Below are 23,515 nucleotides of genomic sequence, written 5' to 3' on the forward strand. Positions count from 1 at the left end.
AGCTTCGATTTCACTAGCCCACTTGAACTAGCTCCTGACCATCACCTTTTCTTGATATTTTCTGAGATTAGACCAGCATACAGTCCCAAACACATGTCTACTACACACTACACTTTACACACTACACACCACACCCTAACGAGACACAGGGGTTGGCGCCAGCAAGGGGATATGGATAGGAAACTTTGTCCTGTCTATCTAGTGAGTATCTATCTGTGCTCTATCTAACCGTGGGGCTGGGCTGGCCTGGGGCTATGGCTGTTCCTCCATTTGGTCTTTGGTCTATGTGGGCAGGAACTGTGGTCTGTCTGTCTATTTCCATCTTTTATTTCCTTCAAATATAGAACAGACAGGCTGCTAGAGATTGAGCAGTATGAAGGACCACCATCAGTTGACCATGACAGATGAACGCAGGCATAACAAAATCATCTATCACGATCATCATCATCATCATCATCATTAGGACAACAATCATCATCATCATCATCATCTGGACAAAAATCATCATCATCATCATTAGGACAACAATCATCATCATCATCATTAGGACAACAATCATCATTAGGAAGCAAACTGTAAATATGGGCCCAAATTAATAATAATAATATTCATAATAATAATAAAAATAAAAATATAATAATAATAATTAAATACCCACGCGGCGTATGAACCCGACACCATCATCCCAGGAGGAGAGTATGAGGGGGTAATACCCACCCCACAAGGGGATGACGGAGAGGCTGGCTTACCTGGCTCACCGTCCAGGCAAAAGCGACACATCTCTCCCATGACCCGACACCCCTCATCCCCGCAGCCAGACCACCCAGCGGTGTACAGGAAAAGTACGCTACTCTTCAGCAGAGGGAATGCTTACCAGAATTGGGGTGGGACTTGCAGTGGCAAGGTCCCAAGCAAACCCTCGGACGCTGAGTCCCTGGATCGGCCTCCTACAGTATTTTACAGAGGACTCAGTAGGAGCCTCAAGGGTTGCTATCCCCCTACCCCAACAGGAGGGCATGCTCCGCCGGAGCTGTGGCGTAAGCCGAGAGAGTTCATCCAACCTCTTCCGACATCAGTGGGACAGGCCCTTCCCCGACAGAAGGAAGACATGCTCCACCGGAGCTGTGGCATAAGATGAGAGAGTTCGCCTGACCTCTTCCTCTGGACGTCGCAGGGACAGGAATCCCTACCCTGACGGCTGTCCTCCCTCTGCTAGTCCCCAAGCTCCTACAGAGGGAAACACCTCTTGCTCCGCCCACCCCTCCTGTGGTAAAGCAAGGCGCCTCTCTCCCCGTCTCTCTCCTCGATAGGGTGGGACTTGCTTCCCTACAGGCACCTCACCCAAGACCAGACCAGGCGAGACGTCCCCGAGGCCAGGTGTCCAGTCCTTGTAGCCCCGCCCTCCCCAGGTGCTGACGGACTCCGCCAGGATGAGAGGCCGCAGTGCAGCCCTGACGGCCTCCTCCCACAGACAAGACCGCGGTTCCTGGAGTCAGAGGGCCTCACCAGACACTAGCTGTGGCAGCCGGACCTCCCCCGGCTTAGGTGGCTGCAGTTCCTCCCTGACGGCCACCCCTACCATATGTGATGGCAGCCCAGCCATGGCACTGCCCTACCCCGGGTCGACCCTAGGCCCGGGCCTCCCCAGGTCCTCCCCCAGGACACCGACGACGACTAAGGGCCAGTGCCAAGCAGCGCGTCTCCTGGCCCTCATTGGCCCTGGCCTGGAGAGCCCTGCCTCCTGCTGGGCCGTAGCAGCTAGGGAGCCACCCAACACACCACCCGCCCACTCCTCCATGACTAGTGGCAACCTCACGGACCACCCTCCCCTGTACTACTCGCTGGATGGCCCACCTCCCACGCCTGGCCACCATCTGAAGCTCCCGGCATAGGTCTTCCCACCTTGTGGGCCGTGTCTTCCCTCTGCCAGAATCATGAGTACCAGATCCTATGATTGTACACTTCCCCAGTGTTGTTGGACCCCTCCCCCAGTGAACCAGCCCCTGTGACTCCTCCCCTATACCCGCGATGCCTCTCCTCAGTGTTGCCCAACCCTCCCCAGTGCTCTATTCCCCACTCTCTCCTCCCACCCCCCGGCAGCCACGGTGTTACCCCCCTCCCAGTGTGCCATAATGAACTCTACTACCTGTGATTTTGCATGCGGAGTGCTCAACACCCACCCACAGGCCGGGTCCACGACAGTGACAACCCTCCCCCCACTGTCGCCCCCACCAGACAACATACGTCAGTGTGTCCCTACCCCAGTGTGCTCCACCTCCCATCCCCAGGGCGCCAGTCCCCGTCCCCATGTGAATAAACCCACCCTAGACTCACTAATACCCCCCTCCCCCCCTTCAATCAAGTGCGTGACATTATATACTCCCGTCCTGTGTGACATGTATATAGCCTAAGATTAGCTACAGCATTGTCCATGTCACGCGGATATATTGTACTAGCTAGGACCTCATCTATGTCACGTGAATACCTAGAATTAAGGGCTTGAATATATGCTGTCGTCCATGTCACGCACCTGTCATACTGGGTATGCTGTACTAGGCTGTCCGTGTGTGTTGAATATGATGTGCCTGACATATTTGTGAAATACTGTCCGTGACACTGTGTGGACATAACCCTACCTCAGGAAGGTGTAGTTCCGTGTACAGGTCAGACTTGCTGAACTAGGTGGAAAGTGATTGTTGTAAACATTTTTTTGTCATTGTAAGTTCCTCAGTCTTGCTCATATAATGGTGTGTGTATTTGTCTTTTGATAATATATAAGTGTGCCTCTTGACCAGTGGTGTTTGTGTTTTCCTTCCTTGCTTGTACTGACCCAGACGGGAACAAAGAACCCAGGACTGCACTGTGTCCAAGCCCGAGAAGTCGGGACTCAGAACACGCTGCATAACAAATAATAATAATAATAATAATAATAATAATAATAATAATAATAATAGTAATAGAAACAACAACAACAACAATGATAATAATAATAATAATAATAATAATAATAATCTATCTATCAATATAACCAGGCTGCTTCCCCCAAGGAAAGGGAGGTAGCCAAGACAGGACGACACACTCCCCATTTACTCATCCATTCAAACACATTCATTCGCATCTTAGCCCCAAACGGGAGGAGGGACAGATCCTCACCGCACCACACCGCACAAGGGTCAATTGCTAAGTGCAATCAGTGACATCCGCAGCAGAACCCGACAGCAGAGCTGGTTTACCCCTGCCACATCATAATAGACCCATTCCCTTACCTGCACCTGACCTGACTAGCTGATCAGACCAAATGTGGAAGAATATCCCCTCAGGGCTGCATCATCATTTATTCATTCACAATTTCTCTCCATTTATTTCTGTTACGCACAGCCACTCTTCCTTGCTCAACAGACATCCCTCTCGCATCCAGCGCTCTCTTCACATGTCCATTCATCCTATTCGTGGTCTCCCTCTCAACCTTACACCTCTCACATCAGATCTAGTTATCTTTTTCACCAATCGCTCATTATCCATTCTCTCCATATGCCCAAACCATCGCAACACCCTCTGCTCAACTCTACCAGCCATCTCCCGAATAACTCCAGTTCTCCTTCGCACTTCATCATTTCACACTCGATCCATACGCGTCACTCCACACATACTCCTCAGACACCTCATCTCCATTACATTCAAACTTTTCCTCTCTGCTAACCCATATTCCATGTTTCAGACCCATATAATGCAGTTGGTACCACAACACCCTCGTAAAGCCTTCTCTTTACATCCATTCTAAGCGAACGACATCTAAACACTTTTTTCATTCCTCCCAGCACCTTACCTACTTCATTCATTCTAAACTTCACTTCTGCATCTATTCTTCCATCCACAGCAACATGTGACCCTAAATATTTAAAACACTCTACCTCCTCAAGCAACTCACCATTCAAAACTATATTCATCCTCCTACCATCTACCAGCCTCGTACACTTCATCACTTTACTGTTATTCTCATTTACTTTCAATTTCCTCCTTTCACACACCCTTCCAAACTCCTCTACCAACTGTCTCAATCTCTCCTCTGAATCAGCCACCAGTGCAGTATCATCTGCAAACAGCAGCTGCTTCAGATTCCACTCTCCACCATCAACATTCACCAGACTCAGACCTCCACCTAAAACTCTTGCATTCACCTCCCTTACAACACCATCCATACAAATATTAAACAACCAATGCGACATCACACATCCCTGTTGCAGCCCCACTCTCTCAGAAAACCAATCACTCACAGCATTTCCCACTCTTACACACGCTCTACTATTTACATAAAAACTTTTCACCCCTTTTAGTAATTTACCATCAAGTCCATACAATCTTAAAACAGTCCACAAAGCCTCCCTATCAATTCTATCATACGCTTTCTCTAAATCCATGAATGCCCAAAACACATCCTTGCCTTTCGTTAAATACTTTTCACACACTTGTCTCACAGCGAACACCTGATCCACGCATCCCCTCCCTATCCTAAAGCCACACTGCTCATCATCAATCACTCCCTCTGTACCCTCTCTAACTCTCATAATTAACACTCTACCATACACCTTACCTACAACACTCAACAGACTTATACCCCTAAAGCTAGTACATTCATACTTATCACCCTTGCCTTTATACAATGGGACCACACAAGCACTTGCCCAGTCAATTGGCACCATACCTTTCACAAAGCACACATTCAACAATCTTACTAACCAGTCAACAATAGTCGCTCCACCACTCTTCAGGCATTCCACAGCACACCCATCCATACCTGCAGCTTTCCCTGTTTTCATCTCCTTTACTGCCTTCTCCACTTCCTCCTTCGTGATCAAAGAATCATTCAACTCTCCCAACACATTTATTCATTGCACCCTTCCATCCGCCACAATCTCAGCCACCCTTTCCTCCTCTACATTTAACAATCTTTCAAAATACTCCGCCCATCTTTTCCTTACTGCATCCATCTCAATTAACATCCTTTCACCCTCTGCTTTTACTTGCTCTTCCTTCCCAGACTCTCCCTTTTGCACCCTTTTCACCTCCTTCCAGAACATTTTCTTATTCTGTTGAAAATTCTCAGTCAGTCGCCTACCCCACCTTTCATCTGCTGCCACTTTTGCATCACGCACAGCCCTTCTCGCCCTATTCCTCTTTTCCTTATACCTTTCATATGACACCTCATCCTTCCTCTGCAGCCACACTTCATATGCATGTCTCTTCTCAGCCACAGCCATACTTACTTCCTCGCACCACCATTCACTTCCTTTTCTTACACCACCACCTACACGTCTCACACCACACACCTCTTCCGCATGCCCCACCACAGCACTCTTAAACAACTGCTCTTCCTCCTCCACACTGCCATTTTCCTGATCTTTCACTGCGTTCCACTCGTCTTTCAATTTTTCCTGATACTCTATCATTCTCTCTCTTTTATCCAACTCACTCACTTTCAAAACCTCCCTGCCACACCTAACCATCCTAGCTCTCACCCATCTCTTACCTACTCTTAACTTTCCCTCCACCAGGTAGTGGTCAGACATACCTCCACCCTCCCCTCTCAAAACTCTCGCATCCAACAATCTTCCTATTACATTCCTGGACACGACCACGTACTCCATCAATGCTCTATCAACAACCCTTCCACCCTCCTGTCTCACCCATGTATACTTATAAATATCTTTCTTCTCAAACAAGGTATTTCCAATCACCATCTCTCACTCGACACACATACCTATCATTCGTTCCCCATTTTCATTTCTTCAGGCACACCATGCATACCAACTACACCTTCAACTGCTACATTTCCCACTCTAGCATTCAGATCTCCCATCATTACCACATTCACATTCGCTCCAAAACTCTGCAGACACTCATCAACATCATTCCAGAAAGACCCTCTTCCTCAACCCTTTCACTACCAGGCCCATATGCACTCACAAACACCCACAACTCACGTTCAAATTTCGCTTTCACCCACATCAGTCTCGATGACACCTCCTTCCATTCAGTCACACACTGCAATACTTCCGGACTCACTAACAAGGCCACACCTTCTCTTGCCCTTCCTCTATCAACACCTGACAATCTTCCATTTACACTTCCAAACATAGACTCACCCCTCCCTTTCATAATAATAATAATACTAATAATAATAATAATAATAATGTTAATATCAATAGTAATAATACTAACACCAATAATAATAATGTAAATAATAATAATAATAATAATAATAATAACAATAATAATAATAACAAAAATCTTACCAACACATCCAGCCTGCTTGTTGTGTGTATTCTCTTGGCATCGATCACAGCGTCGACCATCAACATTTTCTCGGCACTAGGGATAAAAATAATAATAACAATAATAATAGTAATAGTAAGAAGAAGAAGAAGAAGAAGAAGAAGAAGAAGAAATGCAACAACCACAATTCTGGAAATGCTGAAGCAATATTCAAGGAACTTCACATTCCAGATAAAAATACTTACGTTACTGTACACCTAATATTAAGGGATTTTTGGTATGACTCAACATTTTTTTCAGATTTTGATCTGTGACCTTGATATCAAGGTCAAAGTCTTTCATACTATGCATCTCATGTTCACTCATGACCCACTACATTTCCACAGAGTTTCGTCAAAATCGACCAAAAACTTTCCGCTTTAGCAGTTTCAGGCTTGAGGCAGCCATTTCGATTTTCCCCAGTATCTCAAAAAGTATTTGTTAGATCTCAAAATTAATCCCCAGGTGCACTAGTGTATGTTGCATGTTGACGACTACATACTGCAACATTGGCAAAGCAATCAATTCAGTAGTTTATGCTGTGCAGAAGGTCAAAAATTGAAAAAATAAAATACGGAAGACGGCGCTAGTACTACACGAAAAAATGTTCCAAATGAAGCTTCTGCCACGATACATCACTCCTGAAAATTTCAAGTCTCTATCTCGAGCAGTCTTGGAATGCCAGCCTTCAAGGTCTCCCCCCCCCCAAATAAAAAATATATATATCTACAGTATCAATAAGAACTCCACAGAATATGGAGTTTTTAATAATAATAATAATAATAATAATAATAATTATAATGCTAGGTGAAAAAGACCGGACTCCTCGGTCCTAGAACACCTAACGTGTAGCGGGGTCCTCTTTCGAGACCGGAGCTTAATGCAATAAAGAGAGGTAGGACACAAAAACTCCAGGCAATAACCTTTACACGTATATATCCACAGTCAGACACAGGACAAAACAGCAGATATTACAACACAGTATGTGGTAGAGAAATAAAACCTTAACTAGGATATTAGTATCTCGCAGGATACTGGCTTAACAGATACTGGTGCCAACACAGTAATTTTAGTGCACAGGTGTACTGGGAATACAGGTGCGCGTGGGAGCGCGGGGAGTGAGTCTCACAAGGGGGGGGGGGGCGAGGGGAGTGACTCGAGGCGGGTCAGAACAGAGTTATAGTAATATTGGGAGGGAGTAAGTATTATTAATTCAAACTTAGTATTATCTGATAGCAAAGGGGTTTTGACAATTGATTCTATTCCTCGTTTACGTTCACACTAGCGGCTGGGAGGAGATTCTTAAAGAGAGGCTGGAGGACACTGGGAATTCACTGTGTTTACGGTAATACAAACGGGAGAATATTATTAACACTTTTCTCTTCTGTTTCCTGTAACAAAGGACATTGGTGTATTTTACTATAGGGGATTTCTCGGGGTAGTGGCCTTACTGGTTTTCTGCAAGGGCGTCACTCGTGAGTCTGATTCACCAGAGCTTAGTTTCTGCACTCGTCCTTATTCATCCGCCCGTGATTTCACTCGCCCCGATATTCAACATACATCAAGTCACTGTATCACTGTTACACTAATTCTGGGGCAACATCACACTTAGCATAAGTCACTTAACTAATTCTGGGGCAACACCACACTTAACATAATTCACTCATATAGTGGGGGCGGCGGGGAGACACGCCGGCGACAACTCTGCCGGAATAGGGGCACCGCCAAGGAAGGGCGTGCCGAGAGGGCACGGGACGACTCGCAGGGGCGTCCTCTCTCGTCCAGGGCTGCAGGTGGCGAAGGGGCCCGTAGTCTCCAGGCTAGGTTCAGAAGTGTGGCCCCCCAGACTGGGACCAAACATGTCCAGGAATCTCTGGCTCAGGTCTAGGCTGGAGGTGGTCTTACGCCGTCTTGAGGGCGTGGAGAGATCACGCCCGGGCGTCCTGGGGAGGGTCTGGAGTGACTGAGGGCTGTGGTCCCCAGAGTCAAGGGGCGCCATCAGGGAGGGGCTGCGGCACCGACCTGAACTAGGGTCCTTCGGGTGGGTCTTCTCCAGGGCCAGGCGTAGGAAGGAGAGGCCAGGGGAAGCCGTAGGGCCTCACAGGAGTTCTCCGATGCTGGAGGTCAGGGCTCTTGTCTCATGCTGGGGCGATGACACTGCCGACACCGCTCTCTGGCCGTGGGGCTCGGCTATCGGCCGTGGCTGCCCAAGGGCGCAACTATGAGGCACCAAGGCCCAGCTACTGGCTGTGGCCTGAGTGGGGGAATCAGTGAGCCTCAGGACACCTTCGGAGCGGCAACTGGCCGTCTGACGAAGGTGGGAGCGGCCACAGGCCGTCTCCTGCAGGAGGGAGGGGGAGCGGCTACAGGCTGACTCGGGGGCAGCACCTTCGGAGCGGCAACCGGCCATCTGATGAAGGCGGGAGCGGCCACAGGCCGTCTCCTTCTGCCGGAGGGAGGAGCGGCTACAGGCCAACTCCTGCAGGAGGGGGGTGTAGGGCAGCCACAGGCCGTCCCTGGAAGGACACCTTCTGACAAAGGAGGGAGCGGCAACTGGCCGTCTTCTGATTACCCTCAGGTCGGTGAAACACCGATTCCCTTATGAGGGGCGGGCAGCAACCGGCCGTCCCAAAGAGGAAGACACCTCTGGAGAGGCTACAGGCACACTCCTGTTGAAGGCGGGAGTGGCTAGAGGCACACTCCTGAGGGACGCTAGTTGGAGCTGGACAGACAGCTCCACCCCGATCTGATCTGGCGGTCTCACTCCCCGAAGGTAGTGTCATCTTCCTGCTCGGGCGACGGTGCGATGGCTGGGTGCTATAGGGGTGCACGGCCCGGGCTGACTTACGCCGTTGATGCACGGCATCCCGTGGTTCGGCTGTGGCTACTCCGTGGGGTCCGGGTGGGGGTGTCGGTGAGTTTTTGGGGACACTATGCTGTACATCACGCATTTCAATAATAATAATAATAATAATATCACTCTAATCTTGAATGTCAGGACCAATTTGCCTAGCCCCAGGCTCCCATGCTCCTCATGGGGAACATAGTGTAGTGTCATAATTTTAAGTATTAGTATAAGTTAGTATAAGCTAGTAATATAAGTGTAATATTAGCCATTATTAAGTCTGCACAGTTCATTTAACCATTAAGGTCTGTATACAAGTCTAGTCTTAATATTCATAATATGAACATGATTCTGATATTGATGGTATTAAGTCAAGTATTAATGTGAATATAACTGATGTTTATACATAGTGAACCAGCCGTTATTAACAAAGAAGTATAACCGCGGAAGTTTAGTAGAAATTAAAAATCGCGGATGTCTTTCTTCTTATTCTAATCTGGAGATTTATATGCTGAAATTAATAAACTTCCCCTTTTGTACTATACAGTGGTGAATTGAAAATGTCTGAAGTAAGAATATTGAAGATAGTCGTTTGTGAAGCGGGAAATTCATGTTACTGAAACGTGTTTACAGTCACGCAGGCATATAACTCGACACGGGTAATAAAACTGAATTCCTAATTGTTTTGGCTTCTTTATGATAGTAGTTCTTGTGTGCTTATCACAAAAATTTCAACATCGTAAGTCATTTTGCTATGTATGTCAAATGCAAACGTATTTCTTGCATTCTTTAAAGATCCTAGACAGTCGAAATTATTACAAAGTAATCAGTTAAAGTTTTCGCCGATTTCCGGACACTGTTTTGGTTTACTATAAAAAGGCATGAGACGGCTCTACGCTGACGATTGTGCAATATGGCACTCTTCCCATAATGCACAAATTTCGGCTGGGCGGATTCAAGCAGCCCTTGACTCCGTCCACCAATGGGCCTTGCAGTGGGGATTTAAGTTTTCCGTCCCTAAGTGTGCCGCTGTAGTCTTCACTAAATCGTAATATACCTAATTTGTGCTTAACTTTGGATAATCAGGCCGTACCTTTTCAAAATTCTGTAAAATTTTTTGGGAATTCATTTTGATCGTCAGTTTAACTTCAAAATTCATGTTAATAATGTGCTTGCTCATTGTGATAAATCTGTAAACGTCCTCAAGTACCTAGCGGGTAGCCTACTACCTGGGGTGCCAACAGAAAATCTTTATTAATGGTGTATAAGTCCCTTATTAGATCAAAGCTAGACTATGGCGCACAGGTGTATGGATCGGCATCCGATGCCACGCTGAAAGGATTGGATGTCTTGCAGAATAAATATTTGCAAATGTGTCTTGGAGCCATCCAGTGTACCCGTGTAGCTTGTGTGGAAGTGGAGGCAAATGTGCCTCCCCTCCGTATTCGCCGTGACCACCTGACTTGGTCCTATGGCCTCAGAACATCGAGGAAAGTAATGTCGGCAATGTGGCCTGTACCCCCCTGCGTCAATACCACCACCTTCTGCAGGGGATGCGTCGGCCACTTGCCATTCACCTCCACTTACTGACTCAGGAGCTTGGTGTGGACCTCAGTGACTGTGACAAGTTGGTGTCAAAAAATATAGCGCCTTGGGAGCCACCCGGCTTTACCGTTGATGTATCATGGCTCCCAGCACCAACGGCCAAGGCGCCGGAGGCAGAGGTCCACCACTTGTTTCGTAACATCATCGTGCATCACTTGGGGTCCCACCACTTGTACACCGACGGCTCCAAGTCGAGTGAATGTGTGGGTGCTAGTGTGTGGTCGACTGAATGTGCCCTCAGGTATCGGTTGCTTACTCATAAATCTGTTTACCTCCGAACTTTTTGCTATTGACAAAGCCATAGACTATGCTCTCAATTCTAGGCATGACTCATTTGTCATATTTTCAGATTCAAAATCAGCCCTTCAGGCAACTGCATCTTGTACTACGGACTCTCACGAGATCCAGGGCTGCATCGTTAATAAGTTGCATTCATGCAACAAGTCATTCACGCTGATCTGGGTGCCTGATCATTGTTGCATCTACGGCAATGAGCAGGCTGACTTACTTGCAAAGTCGGCTGTAGAACTCGAGGAGACTTGGGACGTTCCTCGTGATCTACGGTCGAGTCTCTCTCTCGGAAAGAAATCAATAAATCTTCTGTGGCAAAGTCAGTGGACCAGACTAAATATTCTAACGCGTAAGCCATACCTGGGCGACTGGGCCACTGCCAACCGTCCCAGTCGCCTAGAAGAAAAAGTGTTGACGTGGTTAAGGCTTAATGCCACCATGCTTACTCACATGAAACCTTATATGGAAAAACGCTTCCCACCGCACTGTGACATCTGTGATGCGGTGTTATCTATCAGTCATATCATCCTGCGCTGTCGGCAATTTATTTGTGAACGCGCTTCACTTATAAATTACTGCGGCGCAGCAGACGTCCCCTTCACCCTTTCCACCATCCTGGGTGATGGGGACATTGTTATGACTGATAAATTGATGGCTTTCTTGAGAGAGACCGGACTGATCAGAGTGATGTGACTTTTTTACTATATGGTTTTGTTTCTTATCGACTGTAATTATGTATATATTGTACTATTAATTAGGGTTGACAGTTGACATATTTGAAATAGTTCCTCCTTCCCACTGATCTATTGCTAATATTGATGTCCCCTACATTAAACCCCGTTCCTCGACTGACAGTCACCAGCTGATGAGTGTAAGTGTGCAATATAGAAAGGTATTGGGCAGTTGCAGTCGATGGTGGTCTGTTGGGCGAGGTCCTTCAGTTTTTGTACATGTTAGGTAAATACCTTATACCACCTTGTTTTAAGTTGTTCTAATTAGGGCCGACAGCTGACGTATATGGAAATGTTCCTGACTCGTCTGGTTCCCTTTCATATATTGATGTCCCCTATATTAGGTTGTGCCTCGACTGACAGTCATCAGGTGATGAGTGCAGGTATGTCATGTAGAAAGGCATTACATATCTGCAGTCGATGGTGTTCTGTTAGTCGAGGTATTTTTACCATTAGTGTAGGTCTAGCTATTTGTCTCTGTAGGATTTAGTATAGGTTAGCGATTTGTCTGTTAGGTGATTAGTTTTAGGGTCTTTACATTAGGTTTTCTTTATAATATAAGGTATAAAAATATAAAACCAAGAAAAAATTAAAAAAAAAAAAATAAAAAAAAAAAAAAAATAAAAATTATTATACATATATGTACGTGTGCATGAAAATGTGTCTGTATGTATGCATGGAAGTGTGTGTGTGTGTGTGTGTGTGTGTGTGTGTGTGTGTGTGTGTGTGTGTGTGTGTGTGTGTGTGTGTGTGTGTGTGTTCTTACCTAATTGTATCTTTACAGGAATGAGCCAAGCTCGTACTGTCCCGTGTCTTAGACCATATTTATCGTACATATCCTTAAATTTGTGAATTGTTTTGGCACACACTATTTCATTCGGTAGTGCATTCCATTGATCAATTGCTCTGTTTGGGAAACTGAATTTCCTTACGTCTTTATCACCTCTCTTCTTATGCAGTTTTTTGCAGTGTCTTCTTGCTGATGCTTCTCCATATGTTAAGTAATCATTTATGTCTATTTTCTCCTTCCCTGATATGCACTTACATAGCATTATCATGTCACCTCTTTTCCTTCTCTCCTGTAGTGTTGGTAGATTCAGTTTATTTAGTCTTTCTTCGTAGCTTAGGTCCCTTAAGCTTGGTATCCATCTTGTGGCGGCCCTTTGAACTTTTTCAATCTTGTCTGTTTTTTGAGATGAGGACTCCAGACTACTGATGCATATTCCAGGGTTGGTCTAATGAATGATGTTATTATCCTTCTTAGCATGTCTTCATTTATGTATGTGAATGCTATTCTCATATTTGCAAGCAGTGTATACATGTTCCGTACCTTCTCGCTGATGTGGTCAGCCGGAGATAGACTGTTATTGATAATCACACCTAAGTCCTTCTCTCTTTCTGATGTGTATAGGGTTTTATTTCCTAACTTATAATCCCAATCAGGTCTTTTTCCACTTTTACCAAACTTGATTACATGACACTTGTCCACATTGAATTCCATTTACCATGTATTACTCCATTCATGAAGTTTATTTAATTCTTCTTGTAGCTCTTTACAAGAGTCTGTGTTAGTAATTCTCCTTTGTATTTTTGCATCATCTGCAAACATATTCAGATAGCTCTCATTTCCAGTGTTACTGTTTATATCATTTATATACACTAAAAACATGATTGGTGCCAGCACTGAACCCTGTGGTACTCCACTAGTCACTTCTTTCCATGATAAGTAGTTTCCTCTTAGTACTGTTCTCATTTCTCTTTTTATGAGAAAATCTTGCATCCAACAAAACAGTTTGCCTCGAATTCCTCCTTGATGGTACAGTTTCCATAAAAGTCTTTGGTGTGGTACTGTGTCAAAAGCTTTCTTGAAATCTAAATAGATACTGTCCACCCATCCTTCTCTTTCTTGTATTGTGTTTGTTACTCTGTCATAGTAGCTCAACAGATTAGTAACACATGATTTTCCTTTTCTGAAACCAAACTGTCTTTCTGTTATCATACTGTGTTCTTCTAGATGATTTACCCAAGCTTTTCTTATAAGCTTTTCTAATACCTTGCTTACAACAGTGGTCAGTGATACTTGTCGGTAACTGAGTGGATTTTGTCTATTTCCTTTCTTGAATAAGGGGACAATATTTGCTTTCTTCCAAATATCAGGTAGTTTACCTTGACTCAAGGATTTCTTGAAAATTAAAATTAATGGTTTACTTAACTCCTTTGCACATTCTCGTAGTACCCAACATGAAATTTCATCAGGACCACTTGCTTTTCCTCTGTCTAATTTACTTAACTCCTCCTGTATTACCTTTTCTGCTATTTGTATATCTGGTAGTATGTGTGGACATGCATGTTCCACATAGTCCCTCTCAAAATTTTTTTCTTCTGTAAAAACTAATTGGAAATTCTTATTTAGTGCTTCACAAATATCTTTCTCTTGTGTATAAGTGATTCCCTCGTCCGTAATGGATTGTATTATATCTTTTACTTCGGTTTTGCTTCTGATGTAGCTGTAAAACAGCTTTGGTTGATCACTACTTTTATTTATTATATCCTCCTCAAACTGTTTTTGGGCTTCCCTCCTTATTCTTGTATAATCGTTTCTTGCCTGTTTGTAATTATTATACTCCCTTTCACTATTGTGTCTTCTGTATCTATTCCATAACAAATCTCTTCTTTCTTTTGATTTTTTACATTTTGTATTGAACCATTTCTGTATTTTCTTATCTACTTCTTTGTGCTGTGGGAAGTACTTCTGGACTCTTATTTCATAAAATTCACAGATTTTTTTTATATACAGCATTTACATCTTGTCCTCTAAGCTCATTTTCCCAATCAACTTCTAAGAAATACTTCTTTAGGCCTTGATAATTTCCCTTTTTATAGTTTAGGCTCTTTTTGTAACTTTCATTGCTGTTAACTATGTCATATGCTATCCTGAAGTTGTAATTTAGTACTGCATGATCGCTTTTGCCGAGTGGAGGGTGATATATTAAACTGTCAATATCATTTTCTTGCCTAGTAAATATTAGATCTAGCATTGAAGGTACATCAAGTCCTCTTTTTCTGGTGGTTTCCCTCACATGTTGCGTTAGGAAAAACTGTTGCACGAGATCCAGGAGCTTTTGGTCCCAACAGCTTTCTTGGCTAATTATATCTAGAGTATTCCAATTTATATTTGTATTAAGATCTCCAGTTAGTATAATTCTTTCCGATTTCTCTTCCATTTTATGTAGTAATGATCTTAAACTCTGAATTGTACTCTCTGCCAGGTCCTCATATTCGTCTCTTTCCCATGTGTTTGATCTAGGTGGCATGTACAAATTGGCTACAATTACTTTCCATTCAGATGTGTTGATCTCTAATGCAATCAGTTCTACTTGTGATGGTATATCTAGTTTTATTTCATTGACTTTTAGATTTTTCTTAGTTAATATTATAATTCCTCCTCTTTTTTTTTTTTAATTTCTGTCTCTTCTCCATATATTGTATTCCTCTAAGTTTAGTATGTTATTGGATATCCTTGGTGTTAATTTTGTTTCAGTTAGGCATATTATCTGTGGTTCATTTTCTCTGGCATAATCATTCATCTCTAGTAATTTAGAACCCATTCCATCCACATTTGAGTAAATTAACTGTATCATCTTGTTTATATACTTGTCATGACATGGTTCTACTACCTTCCTCCTTTTTATTCCATCCTGTTTGTGTACCACTTTCGTACCTGCAATCCTAATACTTTGTAAAAAAAAATTCTTCTTCTTCTCTTCTGATCTTCCCTCATTTTTTGTTTTTGCTTCCTCCCTCTTCTCTTTCAGTAATTCCAGTTCTTCTTGTGTTAGGCATCTTTTTATCCATACATTTTTGAACTCCTCTTTTTCCATAAGATTCTTTGCATTTTTTAGTATCTCCTCCACAGTGTTTACACTCTGGAAAGTCACCTTTAGAGGTCTTGTCTTGCTTTTCTCGTATTTCCCTAACCTATTGTGTTCCTCTATGTCTTTACTACAGATTTCCTCTGATACTTCTTTCAGTAAGCTCATTACATTTGCCATCTCCTTTTTGTCTCTTGTGATCTTGTTTTTTACTTCTTCCTCTTCTATACCAGTGATTACTATAGATTTGTTTATATCTACTGAATCTCTGACTAACTTTGGATTGTTTTGGATTATTCTTTTCACTTCCTGTTTAATGCTTTTTTCCTCCACCCTTGTTTCTAAGTCTTTCTTTCCTTTCACCATTTCACCATACGTGGTTTCCACATCATTTTTGTAGCTTGGCACAGCTTCGTTCACCTGTGTTATCTTCTCCTCAATATCACTGCTCTGGTCTATCAGACTGCTTACTTGCCTAATTGTCTCTGTATCATTTTTGAACTCTTCCATAACACTCTCGTGATTGACTACTGTACTTGCCATTTCACTCATTTTCTTCCTAAGTGTACTCAGTTCCACTGTTAGTTCACTGATGGTTGTGTCTTTCTTATTGGCCTCCCTTCTTAGTTTTTCTATTTCTTCCTTTATGCTTCTTTATTTCATCAATTTCATTTTTGAAAGCCATTTCTAGTTTGTGTACACGTTCAACCAGTCTATTGTGAGTCTCCACTTCAACCAGTTCTTGATAGAAATCATCATTTTGCTTTTTACCTTTATCCCTTTTCTTTTCCAAATTTGCTTTACTAAAGTATGTGTCCATCTTGCAATACTAAAAGCACAGTGTACTTACTGTACATTCCCTGGGGCAGTTGTAGTCTAAACAAACCTCTGCTGACTGAGCGCATTCTTTCGCCTCTTGGTTCTCTTTTCTGTTTGAACAAGTCTTGTTTAAACTTCTTATTATTTTTTTTTTTTTAAATAATGAAAAATCATTTAGTCTAACCTGGTACAGAGCTTGACTCATGTAAAGATACTAATTTAGGTAATGCCACTGGCCGTGCTGGTTTGGTACGGAGCGCCGACGTCGCACGTCTGCTACCTCTGACTCCCACTGTGTGCGTGTAATTCACCGGGTCAGTCAGGGTCAGTTGATGGTCGTGATCGTCAGCTTTTACCTTCACGGAAGGGAGCTGAGAGCTCATTTAGTCCGATCTGAGGGCAAGGCTGTGACCTTCACACACGCACACACCCGTCCCCTTGCTCAAGGGGGACAGTAACCACCCACTTCGTCAGTGAAACTTTTCGCAACCTGAGCGAGGCGCGAACTCCCGTCCACCAGATGGCAAGCGAGAGCGTTACCACTGCACCAGCGAGTGTGTGTGTGTGTGTGTGTGTTTGTATATATATGTATATATGTTTATATATATATATATATATATATATATATATATATATATATATATATAAATATATATATATCCGGCCTTAATGACCAGGGGCTTCGGCCCCAATGGTTGATAGGCCAGGAAAAAAGAAGCCAAAAAAAAAAAAAAAAAGAACCGCCAGACCGCCACTTGTCTTCAACATGGCAGGTTAGTGTCGAACTCTCATCCTCCCCCCCCCCTTCTCCCTCGTGTAATAAGTCCTCTTATTCGAAAGTTAAATAAGTTATATTTTCCCCTGATCCCTCATGTACTGAATAACTGAGACCGCCACTTCTCTCCAAAATCGCAGATCGTCCGTTTCAGGCTACTGCCAAAACACCTCACACTCACCCCCCCCCCCCCTTTTTTACCTAGATCATGTAGCCTAAATAACTAATATATCGGCTGGTCCATTTTGTTTACAGTCCATTTTGTTTACAGTTTATTTGATCCCTGTTCCATAATATTTGTGACTTTACTGTACATGATTCTGGAGTTATACGAGTTTAATCATAAGAGAGTGTCTTGGTATTCTATTCTTGCCGCGAGTCCAACTGTGACCATGGGAATAGTTTATCCATGTGCATCAGTAATCTTTGAATCTTCCCGCGAGTCCACGGGATTAATATATGTGTATCTTTATTCTTTCAGTATTAGCTTAGCTTGTAAAGATTAAAATCTCCAGTGATGTAGATCCTCATTATTATTTCGCTTGGGTTCATTCCCAGTTTAAAGAGTAATCTGTCTCAGTTCTTAGCGCTTAGTAAAACTTACAGTAGGTTAAGTCATTACGAGTTTGGACTTTGCTATCCTGTAAGGAGTGGTGTGGTACACACGAGACTGAGTGGCCCGCAAAGTGTGCTTAATATCTCACGGGCTCACGCACTCTCCAAATGTTTCACGCTACCACAAGTCCCATACACTCTAAGATCACGCTACCCATAGTTCATAATCTTTAAAACTTTCTGTCATTACATTGGTTTGGCATTAGCGGTGGTATCAAAAATTTCTTGGGTTACACTGGTGACTACCTCTCAGCATCATATTGACGGTGGCTCTAAAATTCTGATCATTACACAGGTGGCCACATTTCTTGCATTACAGTAGGATTGGATGATGGATGGATAATAATAATAATAATAATAATAATAATAATAATAACAACGCATAAAATTTTGCCTGTGATAACAGGGTCTATAATTTTTGGCAGTTAAAAATACTCGTAATTAATACCCAACATTAATATTTTATTAATATCAATCAATAAAAGAAAAGTTACCCTGACATTCCGAACAAAACTTATCAATGTACCACAGCCACTGGTCAGGTTGGTGGGCTAGGGGTCCCAGATTCATTCCCTGGACCTGGGACTTTGCAGCGGGTAGGGCCTGTAGCATGTTCTCCTTTTACTATTTTACTGATTATGACCACGTTAAAGAATGATATTCAAAGCAAGCCTGAGGACACTGAATCACCCTGCGGGATCAGAGCGGCCTCGTGGAATGTGGAAAGTTTGAGGGGTAAAGCAAGGGAAGTGGCTGAGGCATTGAGTAGGAGGTGAGTGGATGTGGGACGTGTGCAAGAAGTCCGGTATAGGGGTGGATCAGCCAGAAAGATTGCTGGGGGGGATTGTTATTATAAGCTGTTCTGGCAGGGATGGACAGACGGATGTGATGGTGTGGGTGTGTTGGCTGGGGAGAAATGGGAGGAATATGTCATATATAAGAGTAAATGTGAGTACGTTTAAGTACTTGGGTAGTGTGATGAGTAAGGATGGAGGTTTGGAGGGTGAAGTGCTTGAAAGGGTACAGCAGGGAAGAAAGGTTGCTGGTTCTTTGAAAGCAGTGATAAGAAACAGGGAAGTGAGCATGGAAGTGAAAAAGTTACTACATGACAGTATTGTGATACCAACTCTAACGTACGGAAGTGAAGCTTGGACGTTGTTGGAAGGACACAAGTCAAGAGTGAGAGCCGTGGAAATGAGTTATTTAAGAGGAGCCTGTGGAGTCACATGGAGAGACAGGCTGACGAATGAGGATATAAAGGAGCGTTGTGGTGTTGATGTGGATGTGATAGGAAGCGTTATGAGGAACACACTGAGGTGGTTTGGCCATGTGGAGAGGATGGAGGGTCAAAGACTGACGAAGAGAGTGTATGTGAGTGAGGTGGAGGGGGAAAGAGGGAGGGGGAGGCCGAGGATGAGGTGGAGAGATGGGGTGGAGAGGTATATGAGAGAGGGGGGTGTGAGTTGGGAGCAGGGGAGTGAAATGGCGGGGGACAGGGCGACTTGGAGGCGATTTGTTTGTGGCCACCCCAAACGGGATTGAGGCGTCTGGCAATAGATAGATAGATAGATAGGATAATAGTTGTGAAAATTTTGTTTGGCGAGAAAATGGTTTCTTTTATATCGCCGTATGCTCCACAGGCAGACTTCAATGAGGTAGAGAAGGATAGATTCCGAGATGGCTTAATACGTGTAGTAAGTGGTATGGGGGATGATGAGATTGTAGTCTTGGGAGGGGACGTAATTGGTAATGTAGGTGATGCGGTTCAAGGATATGAAGGAATACATGGGGGATGTGCACATGATACAAGAAATGAGGAAGGGGAAAGGATACTCGAGTTTGGAGAGGCAACGAACATGATTGTATGCAACACACATATTAGGGAGAGAGAGTAGGTTTATTACATACGTGTGGGAGAAATCGCAGCCAGATAGACTATTTCCTGGTCAGGAGATCTGATAGGAAGTTAGTGAGGGATGTTAAAGTTATAGGAGGCAAGGAGTGTGTGCAGCAACACAAGTTATCGTTATGTGACATAATGCTTAAGGAGTGGACGATGAAAAAGACGACCTATGCACCTAGGAGGAAAATATGAAAGTTGAATAACCAAGCAGTAAAGTATGCCTTCTACAGGGGGATGAGGAGAGTGGTGGCTGAACAGGGAGACGTTGACAGAAGTGTTAATGTGCAGTACAGAGACCTCAAGAGCAACCTCTTGAGAGTTGCTGATTCAGTATGTGTATTACAAGAGGCCCACCAAGACATAAAGCAACTTGGGATAAAGATGTTGAGGCTGCGGTTAAGGAGAAAAGAAAGCTTTTCCGGGAATGGAAGAAGGGTGGTAAAAGAGAGGAATACTTGTCTGCCAAGCGTGGGGCCAGAAGAGAGGTCTACAGGGCGGAGTCTGAGTCTCAGAGGCATTTACTTGATAACCTAAATTGTGTAGAAAAGAAGAATATGATATTTAAGGTGGCAAATCAGATGAAGAGGGAGAATATGGATATCATAGGTGAGCAGTATGAGAAGAATAATGAAGGAAGGGTAACGGTGAACAGTGGAGATATTAAAAAGGCACGGGAAAAGCATTACAGCCAGTTGTTGAATGAGAAGTTTGACTGGGACAAGGAAGGTTTGGAGCCAGCAGGTCCAGTGTTTGGCCCCTGGCCTTTGACTGACACTGCTAGTGTGAGCAGGGCAATAGGCAGGATGCAGGTGGGGAAGGCAGCAAGTGTGTCTCAGTTGTCTGCTGAAATGTTGCAAGCCTCAGGAGATACAGAAGTGGGGTTAGTCACTGACCTGATAAATACGATTATACATGAGTGTGTTGTCCCAGATGACTGGCTGAAGAGTGTAATTGTAAATGTGTACAAGAGGAAGGATGATGCCTTGGAAAGAGGATATTACAGAGGTATCAAGCTTTTAGACCAGACAATGAAGGTAATAGAGAGAGTTCTAGAAGGTATGATTAGAGAAAGTAAATACTGATGAGATGCAGTTTGGTTTTATGCCAGGCAAAGGGACCATAGACCCCATATTCAATGTTCGACAGATTCAGGAGAGATATCTAGGAAAGAAAAGGGAATTGTATTTTGTTTTTGTTGATTTGGAGAAGACCTTTGACAGAGTAACTAGAGAGGTGGTGAAGTGGGAAATGAGAGCGCTTGTGATCGAGGAGCGGCTGGTTAGGGTGGTTATGGCCATGTATGTGGGTGCTCGCACCCAGGTAAGGGTGAATGGATATTTGAGTGATCAGTTTTCAGTAAATGTTGGTGTGCACCATGGGTCAATTCTGTGCCCCTTGTTGTTTATCGTGGTACTTGAAGCCCTCTCACTTTAGAAATTGACTTCCGTGGGAGGTGTTGTATGCTGATGATTTGGTGTTGACTGCAGAGAATGAAAGGGAGTCGGAGGAACGATTTTGGAAGTGGAGAGATGATATGGGGCACAAGGGCTTAAGAGTAAATGCAGATAATACGAAAGTGATTCTATCTAGGGCTGGTGGTGGTACTGTCGAAGAAGAGGGAGAGTGGCCATGTGCGATTTGCCACAAGGGTATGGGAAGTAATTCCATTTTTTGCAGTGTCTGTGATAAGTGCGTGCATATTAGATGTAGAGGTATCAGAGGTAGACTGCAAGACAATGCTGATTTCATGTGTGCGGTGTGTCAGAGAGAATACGTGGAGATTGTCAGGTATGAAAGGATTGATCTTGCTGGTGAGTCTCTTGAGTGAGGGAGAGTTTTGTTATTTGAGAGCCATGTTATCTGCTCAAGGTGGGGCTGAGCTAGCTCTGTGGCTAGAGTGATGAGTGGTTGGAAGAAGCTCAGGGAGCTGTTGCCTCTGCTGACACTGAGAGGGTTCTTACTCCGTGCTAAGGGATCTTTGTATGCAGCATGTGTTAGCAGTATAATATTGTATGGAAGTGAGGCCTAGGCAGTAAAGGCAAAGGATATTCGCAGGCTCAAACGTACAAAAAAGACAATGATTAGGTGGATGAGCAGTGCGTCCCTGAATGCAAGGCCTGGGGGGCCTAGGTTTACGGTGAAAGAGTTGAGAGGTAGGATGGGACTGGAGTGTAATGGTTTTGTGATGAGGAGAGGTAGATTAGATGGTCTGGGTATGTGGAGAGGATAGGAGATGTTCAATGGGTGCAGAAAGTGAGAAGTGCAAATGTTAAGGATAGGGTTGCGAAAGGTAGACCGAAAAAGGCCTGGAAAGAGGTCACTGAGTGTGACCTCAGGGATAAGGGACTGAATAGGGAAGCTGTCAGAGATCGAACAGCATGGAAAGCCGCCATTAGGTGACCAAGACCGACACATGGAAGCATGTTGGAACCTTCAAAAATGAACGAAAAATGAATGAGCTGTCTATCTCTAGTCAGACACCTTAGTTCTGTAAGGGGTGGCCACAAACTAATTGCCTCCATGTCGCCCTGTCCCTCGCTATTTCACTGCCCTCCCCCCAACTTACACCCCCTCTCTAATATACCTCTCTACCCCATCCCTGCATCTCATCCTTGGTCTTCCCCTCCCTCTCCTCCCCTCTATCCTACTCACATACTGTACACTCTCCAAGTTAGTCTGTCAGTTTCCATCCTCTCCATTCCATTCCTTTATCTCATCCTCAGTCTCCCCCTCCTCCTCCCTCCCCCTCCACCTCACTCACATACATTCTGCTAGTTAGTCTCCCACTCTCCATCCTCTCTACATGCCCAAACCATCTCAATCTATCTATCCTCATCACGGCACCAATACATTCCAGTTCCATCATTCCTATCAGCTCTTCATTCACACCTCTCACTCTCCACACCCAATTGTCACCCTCCCTCCTCTCCTCATGCTCAAACCATCCCAACCAAACTATAAACTACAGCTACTCACAGGACACTGGCCGGTAGCGTCGCACTGCAGGGACACGGAACCAACTGGGTCGCAGTCGCAGGGTAAACATCCATCCTGGGAGAAGCCATAGTGGTAGGTCTGGCACATGTCGCACGTTCGTCCTGTCACGCCCGTCCGACAGAAGCACTGGCCCGTGTGGATGTTGCATGTGCCGTTGACAGCTCCTATGGGGTCACAGTCACATGGTACACAGCCCTGGGGAGAGAGTGTTACAGTGAGTTACAAGTACAGTTACATTGAATTAAAAGTACTTACAGTGAGTTACAAGTACATTTACAGTGAGTTACAAGTACAGTTACCGTGAATGACAAGTACAGTTACAGTGGTTTGCATATACAGGCAGGTACAGTTAAATGTGTCGGATATGGTAATCAAGGGCTGCTTGGAGAGAGAGAGAGAGTAAAAGCTGGAGATATGTTCATGGAGAACTGTTAAGATTGCGGATACTCATATAACGGACTGAAAAAAAAAATGCGAGAACAGGTATAACGGAGTGAAAAATATGGTGATGATGATAATGTTGGTAATGATGATGATGATGGTGGTGGTGGTGATTATGATGATGATGATGAGGGTGATGAAACGGACAATGCCGATGATGATGATGATGTAGGTGATAATGACTACGATAATGATGATGATCGTCTGCTTCGTTTCCTTTCGTTTATAAAGGCTCCAATATGCTTGCATGCGTTTGCTACGGTCACGTAATGGCGGCTGTCCATGCCGCTCAGTCTCTGGCAGCCTTCC

The 23,515-nt window shown here is 44.2% G+C and overlaps 1 protein-coding gene across 2 annotated transcripts in view; it reads right to left on the bottom strand.

Moving 5' to 3' along the window:
- LanB2 (laminin subunit gamma-1) overlaps positions 1–23,515 on the bottom strand; it is a 140,019-nt gene that overhangs the window by 20,304 nt on the left and 96,200 nt on the right. For both annotated transcript variants that reach the window (XM_080269103.1, XM_080269102.1), the window contains 2 exons: positions 22,745–22,960; positions 6,294–6,369 (listed from right to left, as the gene is read on the bottom strand). In XM_080269103.1, coding sequence (XP_080125229.1) covers positions 6,294–6,369; positions 22,745–22,960 — 292 coding nt within the window. The remainder of the gene's footprint in view (positions 1–6,293; positions 6,370–22,744; positions 22,961–23,515) is intronic.

The sequence above is a fragment of the Coenobita brevimanus genome, chromosome 31 (assembly GCF_032717465.1).
Source record: "Coenobita brevimanus isolate Jiangsu-jjx chromosome 31, ASM3271746v2, whole genome shotgun sequence".
Lineage (NCBI taxonomy): Eukaryota > Metazoa > Arthropoda > Malacostraca > Decapoda > Coenobitidae > Coenobita > Coenobita brevimanus.